This window comes from Lactuca serriola, chromosome 5 (assembly GCF_051521515.1).
Source record: "Lactuca serriola cultivar US96UC23 chromosome 5, Lser_US96UC23_V15, whole genome shotgun sequence".
NCBI lineage: Eukaryota > Viridiplantae > Streptophyta > Magnoliopsida > Asterales > Asteraceae > Lactuca > Lactuca serriola.
The window spans coordinates 178,589,416-178,613,215 of NC_136412.1; the positions used below are offsets into that span (position 1 = coordinate 178,589,416).

A 23,800-nucleotide genomic window follows, 5' to 3' on the forward strand; every position below is an offset into this window, starting at 1 on the left:
GGTTTTCCATAACTTGAGGACAAGTTATGGACTCCATTAAAACACTTTATGATCAAGAATTAAACTACCAAGTAGGTTACAAACAATTCCTATGATCATCTAATCTTCATAAGTTCAAGAACATGAATATGATCATCAAAGTTTCAAGGATTGTATGAACACATACAAAACATGAAATTTTGATATAAGCTATTGTAAATGGATTAGAACAGCCATTACATCAACCAAAACAAGTTTTAAAACACCAAAAGAGTTTAGGGTAATTTTTCTAGTCCATTTCTAGCCGAAAAAGTCGAAAATTTGCATTATGAGGCTTCTACTTGTCGAGTGCACGAACCTACTCGACGAGTAGGATGAATTTGGTCATGGACTCGACGAGTCCCCCTATGGACTCGGAGAGTTCATCATGCAGACAGCAAGAAAATCGACTTTTTTCACTATTTTTCATCAAGTATCAAACAAACAAGCCTAGGCTCTGATACCACTGATGGGTTTTGAGCATTCTAACACTCCTATGGTGTACATGCAACTCTAGAAACCTTGGATCTATGTTTGACTAAGATACATGCAAATAATTATTTTTCCAAGGTTCTTATCCTATCTAGCATGGCATGGGGAACTTGAATCAAATAAAGCTAGTAGAATTATTTACCTTGTAGTTGTAGTTGATTGCTTGGAGTTTTAGAGCCTAGCACTAATAGTGTGGATGCCTCAAATGGAAATCACAAATCACCACAAACTTTGGAACCTTAAGAGAATAGTCACAGCTTTCTTGAAATCGGCCCTCTTACTTTACTCACCACAACTAGTGTGATTTCAAGAACCAAGGCCTCTTTTATATAGTGTGGTGGATTAGGGTTACATCCATGTAAACCCTAATACCCATGTCTTTTCATTTCCATGAGATCCATGGATTAAAGCTCCATGGAGTATCCATGGACTTTCCATGCAAGCCTAGCCCATTCCAAATAAGCATTAGCCCATACTATATAAATATAGGAGCCCATATTTAATTAGTAATACTTTTGATCTCTAAATTAATCCTAGGTTAATTATAGATCAATACTAATTAAATAATATGATTTTATATTAATATATTAGAACTTATAATATATTAATAAATCATAGCTTATACTATTCTCAAAAGATTGTCCATAAATTGTTCGGGTGAAGTGCAACCCAAATGGACCATGCCGGGTCGGGTCAAGTACATACCAAATATAGTTATGGACTTAGACACTATATCCAACAATTGATACCCATCTGAACAATGAATTCTCAACACTCTACCCTCAAACACAATAGAATAATCGTGCTTGCTAATCATAAGCCTCAACTCCATTCCTCATATCCCTTTTTAACACTGAGTACTAGGTCTGATCCCGACCCCACAGTTGAACCTCCAGGTTATCCATTGCATTATCCCAATCATCTCAATGGTTTCCTTCTCACTAGAACTACATCGGCCCATTTTGACACATAAGTCACGAAGTCCACCATACCCCAAGCGAAAGCTACACTCCCAACTGAAGGTCGACTCAACCTCAACCTATGTCGTCTACTGTTCATAGTTCCATGCATCTCGCAGTACCTCCCGTACCCGAGTACTGACCTAAACAGGTTTAAGACATCAGATGATAAACAATACCCCTCAACATGGAACCCACCTCAGAATCCAGAATCTCATCTCACCTACCCAACTCATCACCAGAGCCAAACTCAAACTTAAGAGTTTGGTCTGACCCAGAGTTGGAACCACTTGACCCAGTGAAGTACTCAACTCATGACTCATGACCCGAAATCCCGCGCATATACCACTTCTACAATTCCCTTGGGTTGCGACAATCACAACTCATTTCAGAGTATAACGATTCCCAAAAAATATGGAGACCCCAAATCTCGCCCCTGGTTCGACCACCAGGCTCCCAAAAACTCAATTATTAGGGTTACTGATATGTGTGAAACTAACTAGTTTTATCCTACTTTTAATTTATGAATTTGACACAAAAAGGCAGTGGACCTGTTAATTGGTAGTATGAATTAGCAAGTAGGGTATTGAACTTAGGGAACGGAAATTAATCCAACTACTAGAATTATCTAAAACAATTAGTAAAATAAAAGGGTTTTCTCTAGTTTTGCAAGACTAGAAAGTTAACGAAAACTTAACTAATCAACTAACAACTGAAAACACGCAAAAAACAACTAATTTCAATGATCAAAAGGGTTTCTGTTTAGGTTCGATTCATTTACTCCTGTGGTTAGTTTTTATGGTAATGCAATGGATTAATTGTTATTGGTTACCGACTAAGGTGATTAGATTCACATTCGTTATTACCAATCCTTAGAAAATAAATTAATTTAAGCAGTGATCAAGTGATTAAACTAATAAATTCCCTATTTTAATTATTTAGGTTAAATAAGACTTGTAATTAGCTAATTAAATTAGTAATTCAATTAACCTCTTGTTGATGGTTTATCACACAAGCTCACACATTAATTTACCCATTCTCTAGTTAACCCTAGTTTCATATTCACTATTCCTAGGCATATAGCAATGTGTTCACATAAATCATATAAGATAAGCAATTAAGAGATGTTCATGCAGCTTAATTACTTAGGAATTAACAGAAAATAGTTATGGTTAATGCATAAGGGTCTTTAACAAGCTTAATTTAACAAGATTCACCACATAACAATTAATCAAAAAAGTAAGTTAATCCATAGGAGCAAACTTGTCTACCCTAAATAGAAACTAACGAAATTAGTTCCTAATTACAGTAGATAAAAACCTAAAAACGAATTCAAGCAAGAGAAACATAGTTCTATTCAAAAGTAAAGTGGAAAATTAAACCTAAGTTGCCTTATTCTTCTTAGAATGGAGGATTAGGGTTCTTCAATGTTTTTCAAAGTTCCAGATGTCTCCTTGGTCTCAAAGTAACTCCACCAAGATTCCAGAGAGAGCCTTAATTCGGGATTGTGGCTTCTATTTATAGATTTCTCAAAACAGGGTCTACTCCTCGAGTAGACAACCGACTTGCCGAGTCCCCTTGTTAGAGTCCGTGTACGGAAAGGACTTTACATATTGATTCGCGAACCTTCATGGGAACTCGTCGAGTAGACGCTCCTGCTTGTCGAGTAGCTTTAGGATTTGACTCCTTTCTTCATTCTTCAGCTCCCGAGCTTTCGATCGCTTCTCTTGCTTCCTTTCTGCTTCCGAGTGTATCTTTTGGACTGAATATACAATTCAAACACTATTAAGTACCTTTTGTCCATAATGTGCAAATAATTAGTTAATAAATAAGAAAAATATACACTAAATATATAGCTAAATATGCACATATCAAAATACCCCACACTTGACTTTTGCTTGCCCCCAAGCAAACCTGAATTTTAGCACTCTAATATTACATAAGACAATCCCAATCAAACCCAACCATTATGTCAAGACCGCAACGCATGCATTTGTGTCTAAAATTTTCCTAAGGACCCCCTCAATTCTAAATACTCACAATCCTCATAAACACTTGCCCACTTCTTTTGAACAATGCTCATTTTATGCATCCCTCCGAATCCATCCGCAGAAAACTTCCTAACCTCAAGGTATTTTTGATCAAGAAACCCGAGCATACATAATCTAGAAAATTACAATCTTTGATACCATAATGGAGCTCTTTGGAATCCTTCATTTCTTGGATATTTGATCTTGATTTGTTTGAATTCACTACTTTTTGATACTTGGTATCTTCAACTTTTGAAATTTGGAATTTTTGATCTTTTTTTTAATCTTCACTTTAATTGCTCCAAAATTCTTACAACTTTTATTTGTAATTCTCTCTCTTTTTTTACATGTAACTCATTTTTTATCACTCAAAACCCTACATGCTTAAGCAGGGGCACTCAACTTCAACCTTTATTGGTTAAAGTATTAGTTTTCCTGGATACATTTCAAGTATACGATGCTAAACATATTGCATCCCTCAAACTAAGCGAAGTTGTGTTTTTGTCCCATGATTTCACTGGAATAAAGGGGGCCACAAATGCATTATAACATGTATAGGCTCAACTAAACATGCAGGTCTTCATACAATCATCGAACATAACACTAGCATTATTCCTAATTGCTTTTTACCAAATTTTCTAAATTAAGTCCTAGCAATTTTATGCAAAAAAATTTTAAATTTTTTACTAATGTGACAACCCCCTACCCCACACTTAATTCATGCAATGTCCTCATTGCATACTATGCATGATAAAAAACATAAAAGTAAAGAGAGAACTGGAACAAACTCCCCTGGGATAGTAGTCGCAAGGTTGATTTTCTTCTTTGAAAGCTCCATCTTCAATTGACTTTAGACATGGGAACAGCTCATCCATGTCTTGGGTGTCAAATCTCGTGTGGAACAGCTCCTAATAGGCAGGAAAATAGTCTTGAAAAATCTTCGGGAATTAACCTTCAAAGAATATGAGTAAACCCGTATCATATGTGGTAAAAATCCAAGTTTTGATAGTGGAATATTGAGTGACTCGCCAAGTCACTATGGATGCTCGACGAGCAGAAGAGCTTTTAGCAGAAAAGTTATGGTTTCGCAATTGGACTCGCCGAGCCCAAGATATGCACTCGGCGAGTACAACGTGGAATGATAAATAAATCTTCTGCTTTTGAGTCCATTTCTGATGTGGTTGGGTATGACAATTTAGTGTCTCTCCTTCATTTTTATTTAATAAGCAACACTCTTAAACCCTCTTTGATAACAGACTTGACCTTAAACTCAAAACTTGCACATTTCTTCTAGACCCGACCCTTACTCTAGCCTTGACATTTGAGACTCTTGCATGCATCTTAGCTTCAATTTGAAAAGATAAGAGCAACCACAAGTGATAAAAAAACAAACTCCTATTTTATCGTCCTAAAAAGTTCCAAACCCACAAAACAAATAAAAATAGTTTTCAAACATCCAAATTAAAAAAACAAAACATCAATCTTCTTCCTCCTCTTCGTGTCCTCCAACTCCACTTCCACCAGCTTGGTTTCTTCTTTGACTTACTCTCTCCTCTCAACTCAGAACGTAGGGATATCCGGGCTCGGGCGTAGGCACAATGTTCATTTATTCAAATAAATAAACAAATGATTTGTTATGATAGTTCATGCTTCGTCCAAGGTCATCATGGTACCTTCTCAATTCCATGTTGTACCAATCCGTGGGTAACTCTTCTTCCACCAGAATGACCGGTGGGTTCTCTCGGACGACCTCTCTTTTTTTCTTTACCCTTCTTCCTGGCTCTTCGGGCTCCAATACCGCATCCGCATCCGGAATTCGAAAATGTCCCCCACCAAAATCTTCAATGATCCTTGCCCTCCTGAATAAAGTGGTGCTAAATGGAGGAGAAGGAATCATTGTTAATACCCGTGCTGCCCTTTGGTCCAAGATTCCCTACGTCCTAGCTAGCTTGGTAACAAACATGCCCCCATTGATTTTGGAAGTGATCCGCTCCTTGACTGCCCCCTCTTCTAAATATTTTGCCATGCAATATGGCAAATTGTAGAAAAAAATGGGAGTGATAATGCTCCACATATAGAAAATATCAAGAGTCGGCACCTTATCATCATCCTTTCGCATATTAATAGTGCTTGCGGTAAGATGATGAATAAGGCGATGAATTGGGGAACAGATACTCACCTCTTGAGCAGATGATGGAATGTAGAGTCGGTTGGTAATTGTATTTCACCAAGTAGATGCAACCACCTCTTCGAGTTAGTCTTTGTGACAGTGCTCCACGAATGTCTGAAAGTTTTCAGACATAATAACATGTTGATCATAAATTCCCAATCTCCATGCGAGCTCCGTGACACTGCATTGACGCAGCTCCCCTCAGAAAGTGATGATGATTGGATTATAATAATCACTACCACCTCAGAAGGAGATGGTAGAAAAGAACTCCCAACACAGTTCTTGGTAAACTGGCTCTTGGATCTTGAACAATCTACTCCAACCGTCACAAACTATTGTCATCCCTTCATGTTCAAAAGATTTGACTAAATAAGGGGTCAACTCTTCCTCCAACCCAGTTTGCCCCACCCGATTCCAGTCGATTTCGTTGGGGGCATATATTTCTTTACGTCTTAACGCTCTCAGCTTGTTTTTTGCGCGATCAAGTGAAGACTTGGAGGTTATTTGAGGAAAAGTTAACCATGGAAGGTCCCCATAGCCACCTCCCCTTGAACTTTGTCCCTGCATAGACATAATTCCTGCAAAATAGAATTAAGAAAACCACAAACAAAACACAGAGCAATTAAGAACAACGAAATTTTGGGTATCTGCAATCCGGACTCGCCGAGTACACGAACCGACTCGGCGAGCAGGATGAACTGTGCGAGTCCAGTCCAGTTCGGGTAAAATTAACTGTCCAAATCTATAAATTAATCCAGGGGTTTGCTTTGGTATGTCCATTAAGCATATACATATATATATATATATATATATATATATATATATATATATATATATATATATATATATATATATAAAAGAAATTTTGTCTAAAACAACCTAATTTATCAAGAAATCGAAACCCTAAAGGCCAAGTTGAGTCAAAATCGGGATTTTTCAGAAATTAAGGATATAACTCTACCAAAGATTGAAACCTTTAAAAGATTAAGAGTTAAAATTGTTACCTTTGAGTTGAATTTGCAAGGAAACAGAAGAAATCAAGATGAGAACTTGAGAGAACTTTGCTCGTCGAGTATGGGTGGCAGCCGCATGAAGTGTTGAAAGTGTTTCACAATTAGGGTAAAAACTCCTTATTTATAGAATGTGAAAAAAAATAATTTTTTTTTCGAATAAATATGTGGACTCGCCAAGTAGATGTACCTACTCGCCGAGTAGTAACGCGATTCCGAGTTTAATCGAGATTTCTTAAATGGACTCGCCGAGTAGGTACATCTACTCGACGAGTTTTTCATTCTGTTTGATAAAAAATTAAGTTTTTTTTAAATTGTATGCCATCAACCCCACACTTGAGCATTGCTTGCCCTCAAACAATCATCATAAGCACAGAAGAAGATTGATAAAAGCAGATCCTAAGAAAAACGAAATAAAAATGAAAAATAAAGTAAAAAGAAAGCAAATTCTAAACTCGGGTTGCCTCCCGGAAGCGCTTCTTTTTAAGGAGTCATTAGCTAGACTCCTTCCCACTTTAAGTTTCTGTAGTTCCTCCCATAAGCAGCCCTTCTTCAAGACCTTCATCTCTTGGAATTCCTTTTTCATATCTCTTTACTCTATGACCATTAACCTTGAAAGGAGTTCCGTCTCTCGATATAAGCTCAATAGCTCAATGTGGAAAAACTTGCTTCACTATAAATGGACCATCCCATCATGTCTTTAGCTTGCCCGGGAAAAGTTTAAACCTTGAATTGAAGAGTAACACCTTTTGTCCTTCATGAAAGTCCTTATTACCCTTTAATCTTTTGTCATGCCAATTCTTTGTCTTTTCTTTGTATATCAAGGAGCTACTGTAGGCCTCATTTCTAAGCTCTTCAAGGGCATTCATTTGCATCAACCGGTTGGTCCGAAGTTCAGCCAAATCAAAATTACACATCTTTAAAGCCCAAAAAGCTTTATGCTCAATTTCAACCGGTAAATGTCAAAATTTTCCATATACTAACCTATATGGTGTAGTACCAATAGGTGTTTTAAAAGCTGTTCGAAAGGCCCAAAGTGCTGTTAGATTAGTGTCTAAGTCCATAACTATTTTGGTATGTACTTGACCCGATGGTGCATGGTCCTTTTGGGTTGCCTTCACCAAAGCAACTTGATAGGATGAATTATGGAGAGAAAGGATTAAATATGATTTATTAATATATTATGGGAATAATATATTAAAGGAGAAATCATATTGTTTAATTAATATAAGTCAAGAATTAATAAGAATTAAGTTTGTGACTAAAAGAGATTAATTAAACTTAAGGGACTAGAATTGTAATTATAAGATAATTGCAATTGGGCTATGGATTGCCTTATATTATAAGGTTGGACGAATTCTATGGGGAAACCCATTAGAAATCGTCCAAGGCCTTTAAGGAAAGGAGTCCATGGGTTGCTTAGGGCTTAAGCATCCAAATTAGGGTTTCCTTGTTAGATAACCCTAATAGCCTCACTATTTAAAGAGCCCTTATGCCTCAAAAACATGGACAAGCTTCCTTCTAGGGTTTCCAAACGTTTTGGGCAGCCTCCTTCTCTTCTCCTATTCATCCTCTTGCTCTTGGTGTTTGTGAACCATTAGAGAAGTGACATTTGTGACTCTAAGCTTTCTAAAGTCATTACAAGGAGGATTTGAGATTGTTATTGCTACATAACAATCAAGGTATGATCTAAACCCTAATTATATGTTATATTGTTTATAGTCTTCGATAAATTGCATGTACAATAGAGAAACCTAGATCCAAGCATTAGGGTTTGTATGAGCACATAGGATGTTCTTATGATTAAAACCCATCAGTGGTATCAGAGCCTAGATTGGTTTCTATTGTATTGATGCATTATGTAGCTGAAAATCAAAATTTGGCTTACTGTTCAACCTGACTCGGCGAGTCACTACTTGGACTCGGCGAGTCAGCCCTACTCGGTGAGTTCCAGTGTGACTCGGCGAGTCGGAGCGTCAGACAGAGGAAATTTTGGATTTTGTCCCAAAACACAAGATAATTACCAATTGATTAGATAATAACTTCCTTATATGATTAAAGTTGATTATTTGTATTAATTGGGTAACTTATTTTGCAAGAAATTGAAATTAGGTCAAATATAGATAATGGTGAAATTAATTGTTTAATTTATATTATTTGTTATTTGATCCTTGTGTTGTGAAAAGTTTCAATTTTCCCTTTTATGTTTTATAGTTTAAATTTGAACTCAAAGGTTTAGTTTTGAAATTTAAATAATTGAAACCCTAATGTTTTGAAAAGGTTTCAAAACTTGCCCTCAAGTTTTGGAATTTAAATTTTGATTAAAAGTTTAATGTATATTTAAATTCTAAACCTAAATGTTTTGAAATGTTTCAAAAACTTGCCCTCAAGTTTTGGAATTTAAAAGTTGATTAAAAAGTTTAATTTAGGAATGTTAAATTCTAAAACGCTAGTATTGTTTTGAAAAGTTCAAATCACACCCTTATGGTTTTATTAATTAATTAAGGTGTATAATTAAAATAGGTTTAATAAATCCATAAAATTTTTAGTTTACATTTAATTGAATTAAAATTATAATCGTTAAATTTGACCACCTAGTATTTTAAAAGTGTAAGATACACCCTATACTATATATAACATTAAAAGTCTAACATTATATATATGTATGACTAAAAGTCAGTCTTACCGTTAGTAGGCCTCATTCACGAAGCTGGTCTATAAGGGGGGTTTAAGGAAATTGCCTATAAAATGGCGATTGAATGGGTATCCACTCTTACCGACCGCACTCTTGACTAGTGGAGGGTCGTTAGCCGAACGGGTAGGATAGGACAAAACCTTCCATTATAAGTATAATGAAGTACAAAAGTAACTAAATGTTTTACAAATTCCCAATCTTAGTTACTTAGGCAAAAGTGAATTGATGCAATTCCATGAAATTACACTTTGTGCCCTTGCGAAGACGTTAGTGGAGCGTGTGTGGTTTACCGGCACACTAAATGGTTCTAAGCAAAGGTAGCAAAGGGTGACTCAATGTTTGTCATAGTTCGGTGGATCGTGTGTGGTTTACCGGCACATCGAATAGGTGACTGTAACATGTGAGGGCACCATGTAAGTTTGCAAGGTTATTCACACCCGCTTTGTGATCCTCGGCATCCCAGTCACAAACAAGAGGGGCATATCGAGATTTAAGCATGCCATTGAAATGTTCAATGAATCTCTAAGGATCTAGGAGTTTTCATAGATTTAAAACTTAAATTTCTTTTTCGTTTTTCGTGGTGGAAATCAGTGAATCGTCATTCACTTACCTTCAAATATTCTGCAACTAGATTACGGCATCCCTTTTCTAGGTTGCAGCGTATTGTGTTGGGTCCTAGCCTTAGTATCTCATTTGGGTGATTTACTAAGGACTTAATCAATCAACTAACTTGAATTTGTTTTCTCCCGTTTTGTAGATGTCAAAGTGCGACAGCTATGGTCTTCCCAAATCCCGTGGAACAAGCTTTCCACATGAAGATGATGTTCCACGATTCGATCAAGGAACAAGAAATCATGCTTCACTTCCTCCACCTCCTCCAATTATTCTCCCTAACCCACAAGTTCGAAGGCTTGAAAAGTTCAAGCTCACTCAAGCCCTTTTGGCAAGTAAACATGAAGAGGGAAAATCGGTGTGTGCACACGTCCTAGGGATGAAGTCACACATTGATAGGTTCAAGCTCACTCAAGCCCTTTTGGCAAGTAAACAAGCTTTCCACTGTTGATTGGGTTCTTCAGTCACTTCCTAACTCGTATAGTGAGTTCGTAAGAAAGTACTATATGATGAACTGCGACGTGACCCTTATAGATCTCACCTATATGCTTATTTCTGCTGAATCAGCAATGGTTTGGCGCAATAGAAAAGCAAAGTTGATTGGTGAATCTGCCTTCAAGACTTCTATGGATATAGACAATGGCAACAAAAGACATGCTATGATCGAAAAGTTTGATCATAAGAGAAAGGCAATGTCTGAAGTAGTTCCATGTCCTGTTCCAAAAGAGTCAATTTGCTTTTATTGCCAAGAGAAGGGGCATTGGAAACGAAGTTGCCCTGTTTACCTAAGAGATCTAAGAGATGGGAGAGTCAAAACGTATGGCTCTGCTTTAGGTAAAATCCATTGACTAAATCCTTTAAGCTCCTATTCTAGATTCTTAATACATAATGTGATAAGATAACAATTGATGTTTTGTAGGATCAAAGAAAAGAGAGGAAGCTTAAGGGAAGAAGTGAGCAGAATCTAACCGTGAAGAAATGGATTTCGATCGCATTACTTGAAGATTAGATTCTTGAGCTACTACTTAGAGTTAGAATTAGATTGCTAAGAAATATGTATTAGCATAGTTTTTCAATGAATTGCATTGTGAGGACAAAATTTTTTCCGCAATAAAAATAAATTTTGACTTTATATTATTTATTTATCCTTGCAATGGCATGTATGAAAAATTAATGTTTGAATGTTTCTATTATTAGCAATAATGGATTTAATTCTTAATTATGGAAATGTCGAAAATTTACCAAATAAGGAGAGTTTCTCATCGCCCAAGTTTCAATTGGACAGAAACTTGGAATCATGCAACTTGGTTGCACGATGAATGAGAAATTTCATATTTGGAAATTAGACTAATTCGTTGACAAAGTGTCAAGTGAAGGGCAAGGAGATCGAGTACACAAAGTTGTGTGTTGATCAAAGTCCACCATAAGAGTAACAAAGATATTCGTCATGATTTACTAAAGGTTTAGTAAATATGATTATACTTATAAGATTAAGTGAAATTCTGAATTGATTGAAAAAGTTTAAATCAATAGCAGAACGAATAAGAAGAATCAAGTAGACAGAAAGATAAAAGTTTCTCCATTTTAAGAAGAAGGGAGAGTACATTTTATGCTTTATGATAGGTCTTAATGATTAAGAACCATATCTCAGTTGATCCTCTAAGTGAGTCTTAGTACAATTGTATGTCTAATAAGAGGAATCAAGAATTGAAGAAATGTTTAAATCAAGAAGTCAATCATACTTCGTTCCAAAACAAGTCTTAGAGTTAAGATTGTGACATTGAGTGAAAAGTATTAAGAAGGTTTAGAGCATTCATCAAATGTGGAAAGTTGTGATGTCTTGGATAAGACAAAGACGAAATAGGACCAATTTATGAAGTCTTTAAACTACACTAACTCTTGAATATTTGTTTGTCAAGAAATGTTTATTGACAAGAGAATCTTATATGTCAAGGAGTCAGTGGGAGTCTTAATGGTCTTGAAAGGTTTCAAGAACAAATCAAAATAAACCTTATCAATCGTCACTAGCACACGAGTTGAGGTTTACAACCTATCGTGTTGACACTATTTTGTTTTTGTGCCATTCCAATTGAGTTAATTATGCATGTGAGTTCTATGAGTTCTCATTTGAACGCATAAAAGGCAAGCACCTTGATCAATGAAAAGTACATTGATAGGAAAAGGTGAGCTGTTTAACTACTTGGAAGACATGGTGGGCAGCTGTGCTACCATAAGGCAAGAAATCAAGATTAAGAAAGTTCGGTCCATATGAGTTTGAATTTGTCGCAAACTTTGGTTTTGACAAATTCACATGGATAGGAACACATACACCATTAAAATCTAAGTGTCATAAGATTCCCTCCTTCATGAAAGTGACTATGAGGAAATGCTTTCACTAAGAAAGATTTTAAGAAAATAGTGATTGTGAAATTGAATTCTCGAATTCGATTATGGTTACGGTATCCCTTTCCATGATTCGAATTGTGAGAGCAATTAGTCTGAATTGTTTAGACACACATATGAGCTATCTAAAGGAAAGGTTTATAAGCTTAGATAAAGGATTATCAAAGCATTAGGTATTAGAAACATAAACTTAAGAAATTCAACAAATATTGTTTTTCTGGAAGTTAAGCTGGTTTTTGAATACATGTCAAAGCTAGTGGGAGCATAAGTGTTATGTTTATAATAATCATCATGATAGTGGGAGCATAAATGTTATGATTGTATGATTATTATGGAAAGTATTGCAAGTTAGCAATATTAATTATAGAAAACAACAGTTATACTTAGCAGAGTCGCAATAGTTGAAAAGTTGTTTTGCTATAATTAAGGGAGAGAATATTATGCTTCATTTCAAATCTAAAGGATTAGGTTGTGGAATGTTAATAATTTTGTCAAGGAAACATAGTGTGTTCACAAATTTCGATTATGATTACGGAATTCCTCTTCATAGTTCGAATTTTGAGAACGTAGCACATAAAATATTATGGCAGAAGATTGATAAAGTATCAAATCTTTATGTAAGACGTTATGCATTGGGTCCCATACGCTTCGGGTATAGGATCGATTGCAAATGCTATAATATTTGACCATTCTAAAATTTTCCAAATGTCTAGCGCATTTAGAGGGAAGAAGGACAAGAATCGGTTTTGACTAAGATAATTAAACAACTATCAAAGGACAATCCAAAGTTCGTCGAGGATTGGTCACTTGTGAGTAGTTGGAAGTATAGTATTCAATGGACCATATCGACATTATTATGAATAGATAAGATTCTATTAAGAATGAGTTGTCATATGGAAAATATGGAAACGTGTTCATATTGGGAATTGAATATTGAAAATCTATGTCTAGATTAGAAACTTTTATGCAAAAGGATGTTCAAAGGAATGTTCTTTGAGTGAGAGACATCATATCTAAGGAATTGTATTATAAAAATCTCCGATAGAGGACTTTGTAATATCATTGGCAATAGTCTTTGTGACTTTTTGTGCTTTGACATTACGAAAGGGATCATTGCATAAAATGTTAGAATCTAACATATTTTATAAGTGGCAAGAATTTGATATTCTTTCTCTTATGAAAAAGGATTTGGAGTTGTGAAATGAGTATAATTGGAAATGTGTTCGTTTGATCTATTTCACAAAGTAAGAATCATAGGTAAACATTGTGTGCATGCTAAGAGCATGGGACAAGTGTTGTAATAATTCAAGTAAAAAAAAGTTGATTACCCGAAACAACAAATAATGAGTAATCGATATGCTGATAAATAAAAGGTGTTTTATTTATGCTCAAAGGTTTGAGGCCATATGGGATTAGTATTATTCTTGTGTTTCACTTTGCATGTTTTGACTTCCTGAATAATTTAATTGGTTTAGAACAGTCAAGTTATTCGAACGGGCCATAGTCGTTCATATGTTGGAAGTAGGTATGAATGGAGACTGTCGTGAATTGGTGTGTGGATTTTCTAAAGAGTATTAGACATAAGCAAATGTTCGCTACAACGTTCATGAGTGCTTATGAATATGATTTGAGCATTGGATTAAACCCACGCTCACTTGGATCACTCCATGAATTGTATCACAAGTGAGTGGTGAGACGATAACATCTTATATTCTTGAAACCGAGATGTGTGAGTTTTATCTTGAAAATTGGTTGCACATTGATAATATGTAAACACACTAGTAACTTGGTGTCATAAAACATATTGTTGTGTGTAATTCGGTGAGTGAATGCAAGCGAGCATTGAATCAAAGTTTATCGGTTCCTTTTATCCAAAGTAGGATAAAAGCGATATCTTTGGGCCCCTCGATGATTTAGTGATGACAAACGTAAATGCTCGTCCAGGCTAGGGCTAATTTGATTTGTTCAAATTAGTCAGTCGTCATAAATCGGAAGTCGAGAAATAGTACAGAGAGAATGATTAGAAATCATGTCTCACACGATATCTAGAATGGAGGAATATATGATCTCTTATCTAAAGGACACGTGTATCTGATAGGATCAGAGTTGACAGCGGCTTTGGAAAGCTACGATTGCAGATCAGGATCTGAAGTCATACGCAGAATAGTTATTAGACTTATCCAAGTGGGAGACTGTTGGATTAGTGTCTAAGTCCATAACTATTTTGGTATGTACTTGACCCGATGGTGCATGGTCCTTTTGGGTTGCCTTCACCAAAGCAACTTGATAGGATGAATTATGGAGAGAAAGGATTAAATATGATTTATTAATATATTATGGGAATAATATATTAAAGGAGAAATCATATTGTTTAATTAATATTAGTCAAGAATTAATAAGAATTAAGTTTGTGACTAAAAGAGATTAATTAAACTTAAGGGACTAGAATTGCAATTATAAGATAATTGCAATTAGGCTATGGATTGCCTTATATTATAAGGTTGGACGAATTCTATGGGGAAACCCATTAGAAATCGTCCAATGCCTTTAAGGAAAGGAGTCCATGTTGCTTAGGGCTTAAGCATCCAAATTAGGGTTTCCTTGTTAGATAACCCTAATAACCTCACTATTTAAAGAACCCTTATGCCTCAAAAACGTGGACAATCTTCCTTCTAGGGTTTCCACACGTTTTGGGCAGCCTCCTTCTCTTCTCCTATTCATCCTCTTGCTCTTGGTGTTTGTGAACCATTAGAGGAATGACATTTGTGACTCTAAGCTTTCTAAAGTCATTACAAGGAGGATTTGAGATTGTTATTGCTACATAACAATCAAGGTATGATCTAAACCCTAATTATATGTTATATTGATTATCATATGCTAGATCTAGGGTTTATAGTCTTGGATAAATTGCATGTACAATAGAGAAACCTAGATCCAAGCATTAGGGTTTGTATGAGCACATAGGATGTTCTTATGATTAAAACCCATCAAGTGCATCATCTAATTTATCGAACCGTTTCTTTCGATTTCCAACCGATCTTTCCAAAATCCTTTTTAATGCCCTATTTGTCACTTCAGTTTGCCCATTAGTTTGTGGATGATAAGATGTGGAGAACCTATGATGTACCCTATATTTTATCAACACTTTGGCTGATTGATCATTTGCAAAGTGAGTGCCCCGGTCACTAATAAGAGCTTTAGGAACTCCAAATCTTGAGAATAGCTTCTTTAGAAATCGCACCACCACCCGAGCATGATTAGTTGGTAATGCTTGTGCCTTCGCCCACTTAGAAACGTAATCGACCGCCACCAAGATATATTTATTCCCTTTAGACATTGGGAAATGTCCCATAATATCAATCCCCCACACATCAAATATTTCACAAATTCGAATACTATGTTGGAGCATTTCATTTCGGGATGATATATTCCCCGCTTGTTGGCACGAATCACATTCTTTGACATATTGAGAAAAAATTGTGGGCCAATAAAACCCAAAATGAAAAGTCTTCCTAGCTTTGCAGTGTGCTCCATGATGTCCCCCTGCGGGCCCGCTATGGCAGTGTGCCAAGATTTCTCTATTTTCTTTCCCGAATACACATCTTCTTATCATTCCGTATGCGTAGCTTTAGAAGAGATATGGCTCGTCCCAAAAGTAGTACCTGATTTCTGAAAAGAATTTCTTCTTTTGTTGGCGGGTTAAGTCATTTGGAATGTATTTGGTTGCTAAGTAGTTAGCTATGTCTACAAACCATGGTATCTCTCCTGCTACTACTAAAAGATACTCATCAGGAAAATCATTTCCAATCTTGTTCTCTTCCAACTCCTCCAAATGTGGGTTTTCCAATCTTGACAAATGATCGGCAGCTACATTTTCCATTCCTTTTTTATCGCGTATTTCAATTTCGAACTCTTGTAAAAGTAAGACCCAACATATCAATCAGGCTTATCATCTTGTTTAGCAACAAGATACTTTAGGGAAGAATGGTCGGTGAAAACTATGGTCTTGGATAATAGCAAAAAAGGGCGAAGCTTATCAAAAGCGTATACTACAATTAGCAGCTCCTTCTCGGTAGTAGTATAATTCTCTTGGGTAGGATTCAATATCTTGCTTGCATAGTAGATTGGTTGAAAATGTTTATCAATCCTTTGCCCTAAAAAAGCACCCACAACATAATCACTCGCATCACACATTAGCTCGAAAGGAAGATTCCAATTTGGTGCTATCATGATAGGAGTAGACGAGTAGTGGTTAATCTTTCCTTTAACAATTGAAATGCTTCATGACACTCCTTAGAAAAATCAAATGGGGCATCCTTCAAGAGTAATTGAGTTAAAGGCCTAGTAATCTTCGAAAAATCTTTAATGAAGCGACGATAAAATCCCGCATGGCCAAGAAAACTCCTTACCCCTTTTACATTAGTTGGAGGGGGTAGCTTAGCTATTGTGTCCACTTTTGCTCTATCCACTTTTATCCCTTTCCTTGAAACTTTGTGACCCAACATAATTCCTTCTTTCACCATGAAGTGGCACTTTTCCCAATTAAGTACAAGGTTTGTCTTCTCACATCTAGCTAGCATCAAGTCCAAATTAGATAAGCAATCCTCAAAAGATGACCTGAACACCGAGAAATCATCCATAAAGACCTCCATAAACTTCTTGATCATATCATGAAAAATGGCCATCATGCACCTTTGGAAAGTAGCTGGTGCATTGCATAACCCAAAAGGCATGCGTCTATATGAGAATGTTCCACTTGGGCATGTAAAAGTGGTCTTCTCTTGGTCTTGTGGGTCTATTGGAATTTGAAAATACCCCGAAAAACCATCAAGTAAACAATAATATAAATGACCGGAGAGTCTTTCGAGCATTTGATCGATTAATGGTAAAGGGAAGTGATCCTTGCATGTGGCATCATTTAGCTTTCTATAATCTATGCGAACACGCCACCCGGTTACCGTTCTTATTGGAATTAATTCGTTATTCTCATTGACCACCACCATCATGCCTCCCTTTTTCTGTACCACTTACACCGGGCTCACCCACGGGCTATCGGAGATTGAGTAAATGATTCCGGTATCGAGTAGTTTAAACACCTCTTTTTTTTACAACTTCTTGAATGCTCGGATTAAGTCTTATTTGGCGTTGAACTACATGTTTAACTCCATCTTCTAAGTTAATATTATAAGAACAATAAGCTGGAATAATTCCCTGGATGTCGGTTATCTTCCATGTTATGGCACCTTGCCTCTTCCTTAATACACCCATAAGACTTTCTTTCTCATGTTTGGCCAAATTAGTAGCTATAATTACAGGTTTTTGTTGGCTATCTTCAAGAAATGTGTACTCCAAGTGATCTGGTAGTGCCTTAAGTTTAGCTTTCATGTTCTGAATGTTGAACACGTCAAGTCCAGTGAGGGGACTCGTCGAGTCCTCGGTAAAATCCGCGACTGATCGGGTTTCTTCGGATGGACTCGTCGAGTCGGTCGAGGCTACCCGGCGAGTCGGGTGTTCTGCAGTTCTGATTAGATCATTATACTCAGCTTCCTCGAGCAGTCTTTCTATTTCCAGCAGGTCTCTTTCCGCATCAAATTCTTCTTCCTGTGTGACGGTGGACTTGTTTGGCTCATTTTCGTTCCATTCCTCCATTAACTCTTCCAACATGTCAACCGAAAATGTTGTGTCATCGCTATTCCTTGGATGTTTCATGGCTTGATCAACCCCAAAAGTAACTGATTCGTCTCCTACCCGAAGAGTAAGTTTAGAATCTCGCATGTCAACTATAGCACTTGCGGTGTTAAGGAAAGGTTTTCCAAGTATGATAGGGACTTGAGGATCCGCTTCCATGTCTAAAACTATAAAGTCCGCGAGAAACACAAACTTATCAACCTTCACCAATAGATCTTCACATATTCCTCTCGGGAATATGACCATTTTATTTGCTAGGTGAATTTCCATTTGAATTGGCCTTGGCTCCGGAAGATCTAATTTCTTTAAAAATGAGTGTGGCATGAGATTTACACTTGCCCCTGAATCAGCCAATGCATAAATTGTAGCTAAGTTTCTGAATTCGCAAGGCAACGTTAAGCTTCCCGGATCACCCTTCTTCTTAGGTAGTTTGTTCAACATGGCAGCTGAACAATTCTCATTTAGGACCACTTTCTTCACCTCTTCCATCTTCTTTCTATTAGTTAGAAGCTCCTTGAGGAATTTGGCATATTTCGACATTTGTGCAACCGCGTCTATGAATGACATATTAATCTGGAGAGCCTTTATGTGTTCTAGAAACTTCTGGTAGTCAACTTCATTTTTTTCTTGTCTAGCTCGGGCTGGAAAGGGAAGTGGAGGCTGATATGGCTTAATAGGAGGTCGGGTTTTTTGTTCAGGTGGGGGACTCGTCGAGTCCGTAACATCGACTCGGTGAGTCGGCTCGGGATTCTGTGATTCTTCATGTTCTTCTTTATCCTCTTGCATCAGCTTAGGATCTTCTTGCTGAATAGGGGCCAGAGGAGTTAGAATCTTCCCACTCCTAGTTGTCATGATATTTATATGTGCACCTTTCAGGTTACTTTCGGTATTACTAGGAAGTCCACCCTGTCTTCTCTCATTCACTTATTGAGCAAGTTGCCCCAACTACTTTTCTATGTTGAGAATAGATGCTTGTTGATTCCTAAGTAAAGCTTGTTGATCTTTCATCATAAGTTGGTGTTCTCTCAACATATTTTGTTGATCTTTGAGTGTAGCATCGGTATCATTATGTCTTTTCTCGGATGCGGCCAAGAATCTTGTAAGCATGTCTTCCAAATCTAATTTCTTTTCATGTACTGGTTCCTCCTTTTGATAAAAGCCACTCTCTTTTTGCTTGTACTTTTCCTCCCTTGTCTTTTTGTACTCATCATATGGTAGCCATTCATTCTTTGGTTTTTGCCAATTGTCATCAAACCTATTATCACTTGAATAGCACACTTGTACCTTCCGGTTCCCATTCTCATCAAGGTCACAATCTTTTGTAAGGTGGGGCCCTCTACAGTTTTCACATCCCACTCTAATAGCATGGATGGATTGGTCCATCTTAGTCATTCTTCGGTCCATGCTTTCCATTTTTTCCATCATTGCTGCCATGTCATCGGTAATAGAATTCACCGCTCCTCGAGTCAAGTCATTTCTTGGGTTATGATATTCTCTAGAGTGCTTAGAGAATTCTTCAATTAGTTCCTCGATTACCGGGGATGGCTTCTTTGTGAGAGGTCCTTGCGAATCAAGGAGTTCCCTAGTTGTTACATTAACTCCATCGTAGAAAATGGAGACTTCTTGTTGACTGTTTAGATCATGATGTGGGAAATTCCTTAGTAGTCCCTTGTATCTCTCTCAAGCCTCATAAAGTGACTCTCCAGCTTGTTGTTCAAAATTAGCTATGGCTTTCTTCAACTTGGCTATTTTTGAGGGAGGGAAAAATTGGTCTATGAATTCTTCTTTCATTTTAGCCCAAGTGGTGATGGATCCGGGAGGGAGTGATTTGAGCCAATCTTTCGCAGCTCCCTTGAATGTGACCGGTAGCATACGAAGCAAAACGGTTTCACAAGGCACATTTGGAACATTGAAGTAGTCGGCTACATCGTTGACCTCGTCCAAATGCTTGTATGCGTCTTCGTGATCTTCCCGTAGAAGGGGATTTCCTTAAGTTGGGCAAATATGTGGCCTTTTAGTTCGAAAGTGGCAGTCGCAGGAATGATGGGTTGCACGAGTCCCGGTTCGGTATCGTCATGTATCCTCTTCTTCCATTCTCCCATGCGGACTTCATCGATGTTAGCCTTGGTGTTAGCGAGTTCTCCTTCCAGATTGCTTTCTTCCTCGTATTTAGATTCGTAGTCATAGTCGAATTCGATTTCTTTTGGATTATCTTCAAGATTCTCCAACTTGATTTCTTCACTCTTTTGACTGCTGGTCTCTCCTGTCTTCTTGTTCTTCTACTTCCCAAAAACCGATTTCAGGTCTTTGAAAGGTGATCTCTTTTGTGTATTAGAGCCTTTAACCACTTTGTCTTTGTTTTTCCTAAGAGCGGATTCTGGGTCTTCAAATGGAGGAACTAAAGTTGTGTTGGATCCTCGGTTCATGTAATGCCTACAAACAAAAAAAGTAAAACGCGTAAAAAGAACATAAATTAAAAAAAACGAAACTGGAAATCAGCTACGGACTCGCCGAGTAGGTTCGAATGCACTCAGCGAGTTCACGGCTTAAACATAAATTTTTTAATAAAAATCCTATAAAAAGAAAACTATTAAAAATTAAACTAATGACTAATTTACTGAAAAAAATAACTTTGTGCAAGATAATTCTCACAAAATGATTGATAAAACTAGAAATTAGTGTTAATTTTTGAACCGTTCCCCGGTAACGGCGCCAAAAACTTGATATGTGTGAAACTAACTAGTTTTATCCTACTTTTAATTTATGAATTTGACACATAACAAGCATTGGACTTGTCAATTGGTAGTATGAATTAGCAAGTATGGTATCGAACTCAGGGAACGGAAATTAATCCAACTACTAGAATTATCTAAAACAATTAGTAAAATAAAAGGGTTGTCTCTAGTTTTGCAAGACTAGAAACTTAACTAATCAACTAACAGCTGAAAACACGTAAAAAAACAACTAAATTCAATGATCAAAAGGGTTTCTGTTTGGGTTCGATTCATTTACTCCTATTGTTAATTTTTATGGTAATGCAATGGATTAATTGTTATTGGTTGCCGACTAAGGTGATTAGATTCACATTCGTTATTACCAATCCTTAGAAAATAAATTAGTTTAAGCAGTGTCAAGTGATTAAACTAGTAAATTCCCTAGTTTAATTATTCGGGTTAAATAAGAATTGTAATTAGCTATTTAAATTAGTAATTCAATTAACCTCTTATTGATGGTTTATCACACAAGCTCACACATTAATTTACCCATTCTCTAGTTAACCCTAGTTTCATATTCACCATTCCTAGGCATATAGCAATGTGTTCACATAAATCATATAAGATAAACAATTAAGAGATGTTCATGTAGCTTAATTACTTAGGAATTAACAGAAAATAGTTATGGTTCATGCATAAGGGTCTTTAACAAGCTTAATTTAACAAGATTCAGCACATAACAATTAATCAAAAGAGTAAATTAATCCATAGGAGCAAACTTGTCTACCCTAAACAGAAACTACCGAAATTAGTTCATAATTACAGTAGATAAAAACCTAAAAACGAATTCAAGCAAGCGAAACATAGTTCTTTTCAAAAGTAAAGTGGAAAATTAAACCTAAGTTGCCTTATTCTTCTTAGAATGGAGGATTATGGTTCTTCAATGTTTTTCAAAGTTCCAGATGTCTCCTTGGTCTCAAAGTAACTCCACCAAGATTCCAGAGAGAGCCTCAATTCGGGATTGTGGCTTCTATTTATAGATTTCTCAAAACAGGGTCTACTCCTCGAGTAGACAACCGACTTGCCGATGCCCCTTGTTAGAGTCCGTGTACGGAAAGGACTTTACATATTGCTTCGCGAACCTTCATGGGAACTCGTCGAGTAGACGCTCCTGCTCGTCGAGTAGCTTCAGGATTTGACTCCTTTCTTCATTCTTTAGCTCTCGAGCTTTCGATTGCTTCTCCTGCTTCCTTTATACTTCCGAGCATATCTTTTGGACTGAAAATACAATTCAAACACTATTAAGTACCTTTTGTCCATAATGTGCAAATAATTTGTTAATAAATAAGAAAAATCTACACTAAATATATAGCTAAATATGCACAAATCAACTACCCTAGCCTAAAACTCTTCTGCATCTTACTCTGACCAGAGAGTACTTATCACAACACCCTCTCACTGGCTGGTGAGTACTACGGCTCCCCACAGCATCACAACAATCTCTTTGCTGACTAGTGAGTACTATGGTTCCCGGCAGCATCACAACAACCTATCACTGACTAGTGAGTACTACGGCTACCCGCAGCATCACAATAACCTCTCACTGACTAGTGAGTACTATGCTCCCCGTAGCATCACAACAACCTCTTACTGACTAGTGAGTACTACGGCTCCCTGCAGCATCACAACAACCTCTCATTAACTTGCTGGTGAATACTATGGCTCCCCATAGTATCACCACACCCCTTTGCTAACTCATGGATGCTGCAGCTCCCTATAGCCTTACATCACTTTCTCTTACCACCCATGGTCTCAACCTCAAGTCGACGCCACACACTGCATCCATTAACCCATGTTCCATGGCCCAACATAGATAGGTTCACACATAACCATCCAAAAGTAAGCATCACTACTCTTGACGGCAACCGACATGATAAAGTCCTTTTCTCACTGCAATCCTCATTCTTAAGTAATCTTGCTTAACATCAATTAGCCGAAGTGCTCCCATTGGAACCATAGATACTTGGTACACCACTTGCCAGCTCTCAACTCAGAACTCAAAATAATCTAGGAATAAGGACATCATACCTGGATACCTTGGTACACCAACACAAAATCTCACGATGTTTTGCTCAATCCACTGATCTCATACTCACGAGCCCATGCTTGGATACCGCATTGCTCTTTCAGAATCTCTCAATCGATCTTCCTCTCGCACCACTTGTAACCTTAGAGTATTCCATCTCCCAATTTGAAACATTGGGGCATCGTCAATGGCTCAGAACATGTTGTCGACAACCCGAAACTCCCCCTCTGCTGATCACTACTCATATCGACCCTGAAATTGGTTGATGAATCAACTGCTGCCCTCCCAAGGATATAGATTACAATTTATACCTTCACTTGCAAATCTCAGCTATTGCATTTGCAATCCAGCGACCCGATCGCACTCGACCTCGACATATGCTAACCCCGAAAATCACAGGCCACAATGAATTTCCCAATCCACTCATCCTTTCTTAACACAAAGTCATACATCTTCCCGTCTGGTACCTTGCCTTATCCTCAGGCTCATACGTCTGCACCATAAATTCCCATAACCATTTCTCTGACCGCACATGAATGGATCACTGGTCCCCTAACTGGAAAACCAGTTCTCCCCCACTTAGGGTTTGAACAATCACCAATTGGCACACCCGCAACTTACTCAGAAGATTGTCTCACCAGTCGTGACACACTTGACTCTTAAAAGTATTATGCAACCATCCCAGGGCCTTCCCAAAGGGAACCAAACAATCTCCAAATATCTCGTCCCTAACAAAATCTTTGAATCCTCCTCACATGATTGCATCTAGTCACCTCGAAGACTCAGATTGACGCCTTGCCAGAAACCCCACTGTCCGAATCCAAACTTTCCCTAATCCGGAAATAGTGCCCTATAACGCACTTCGACGCTAATTCCTCGACCCACCTCCCAAATAGAGAATAATCATAAAAGCACAGACCTCA

At 37.2% G+C, this 23,800-nt stretch overlaps 1 protein-coding gene and 1 non-coding gene across 2 annotated transcripts; one reads left to right on the forward strand and one right to left on the reverse strand.

The window, feature by feature from the left end:
- Nucleotides 1-17,477: 17,477 nt before the first annotated feature.
- LOC145049977 (uncharacterized) lies at nucleotides 17,478-18,929 on the reverse strand. Its single transcript, XM_078998307.1, has one exon. The coding sequence runs from the start codon at nucleotides 18,927-18,929 to the stop codon at nucleotides 17,478-17,480; it is 1,452 nt and encodes a 483-aa protein (XP_078854433.1).
- Nucleotides 18,930-19,713: 784 nt separating this feature from the next.
- On the forward strand, nucleotides 19,714-19,820 carry LOC145056104 (small nucleolar RNA R71). Its single transcript, XR_013685640.1, has one exon. It is a non-coding gene; the product is annotated as a small nucleolar RNA R71 (small nucleolar RNA).
- Nucleotides 19,821-23,800: the final 3,980 nt, after the last annotated feature.

Excerpts from the sequence above, each read along its gene's own strand:
- LOC145049977 (XM_078998307.1), bottom strand. The coding sequence starts at position 18,929 with ATGACAACTAGGAGTGGGAAGATTCTAACTCCTCTGGCCCCTATTCAG.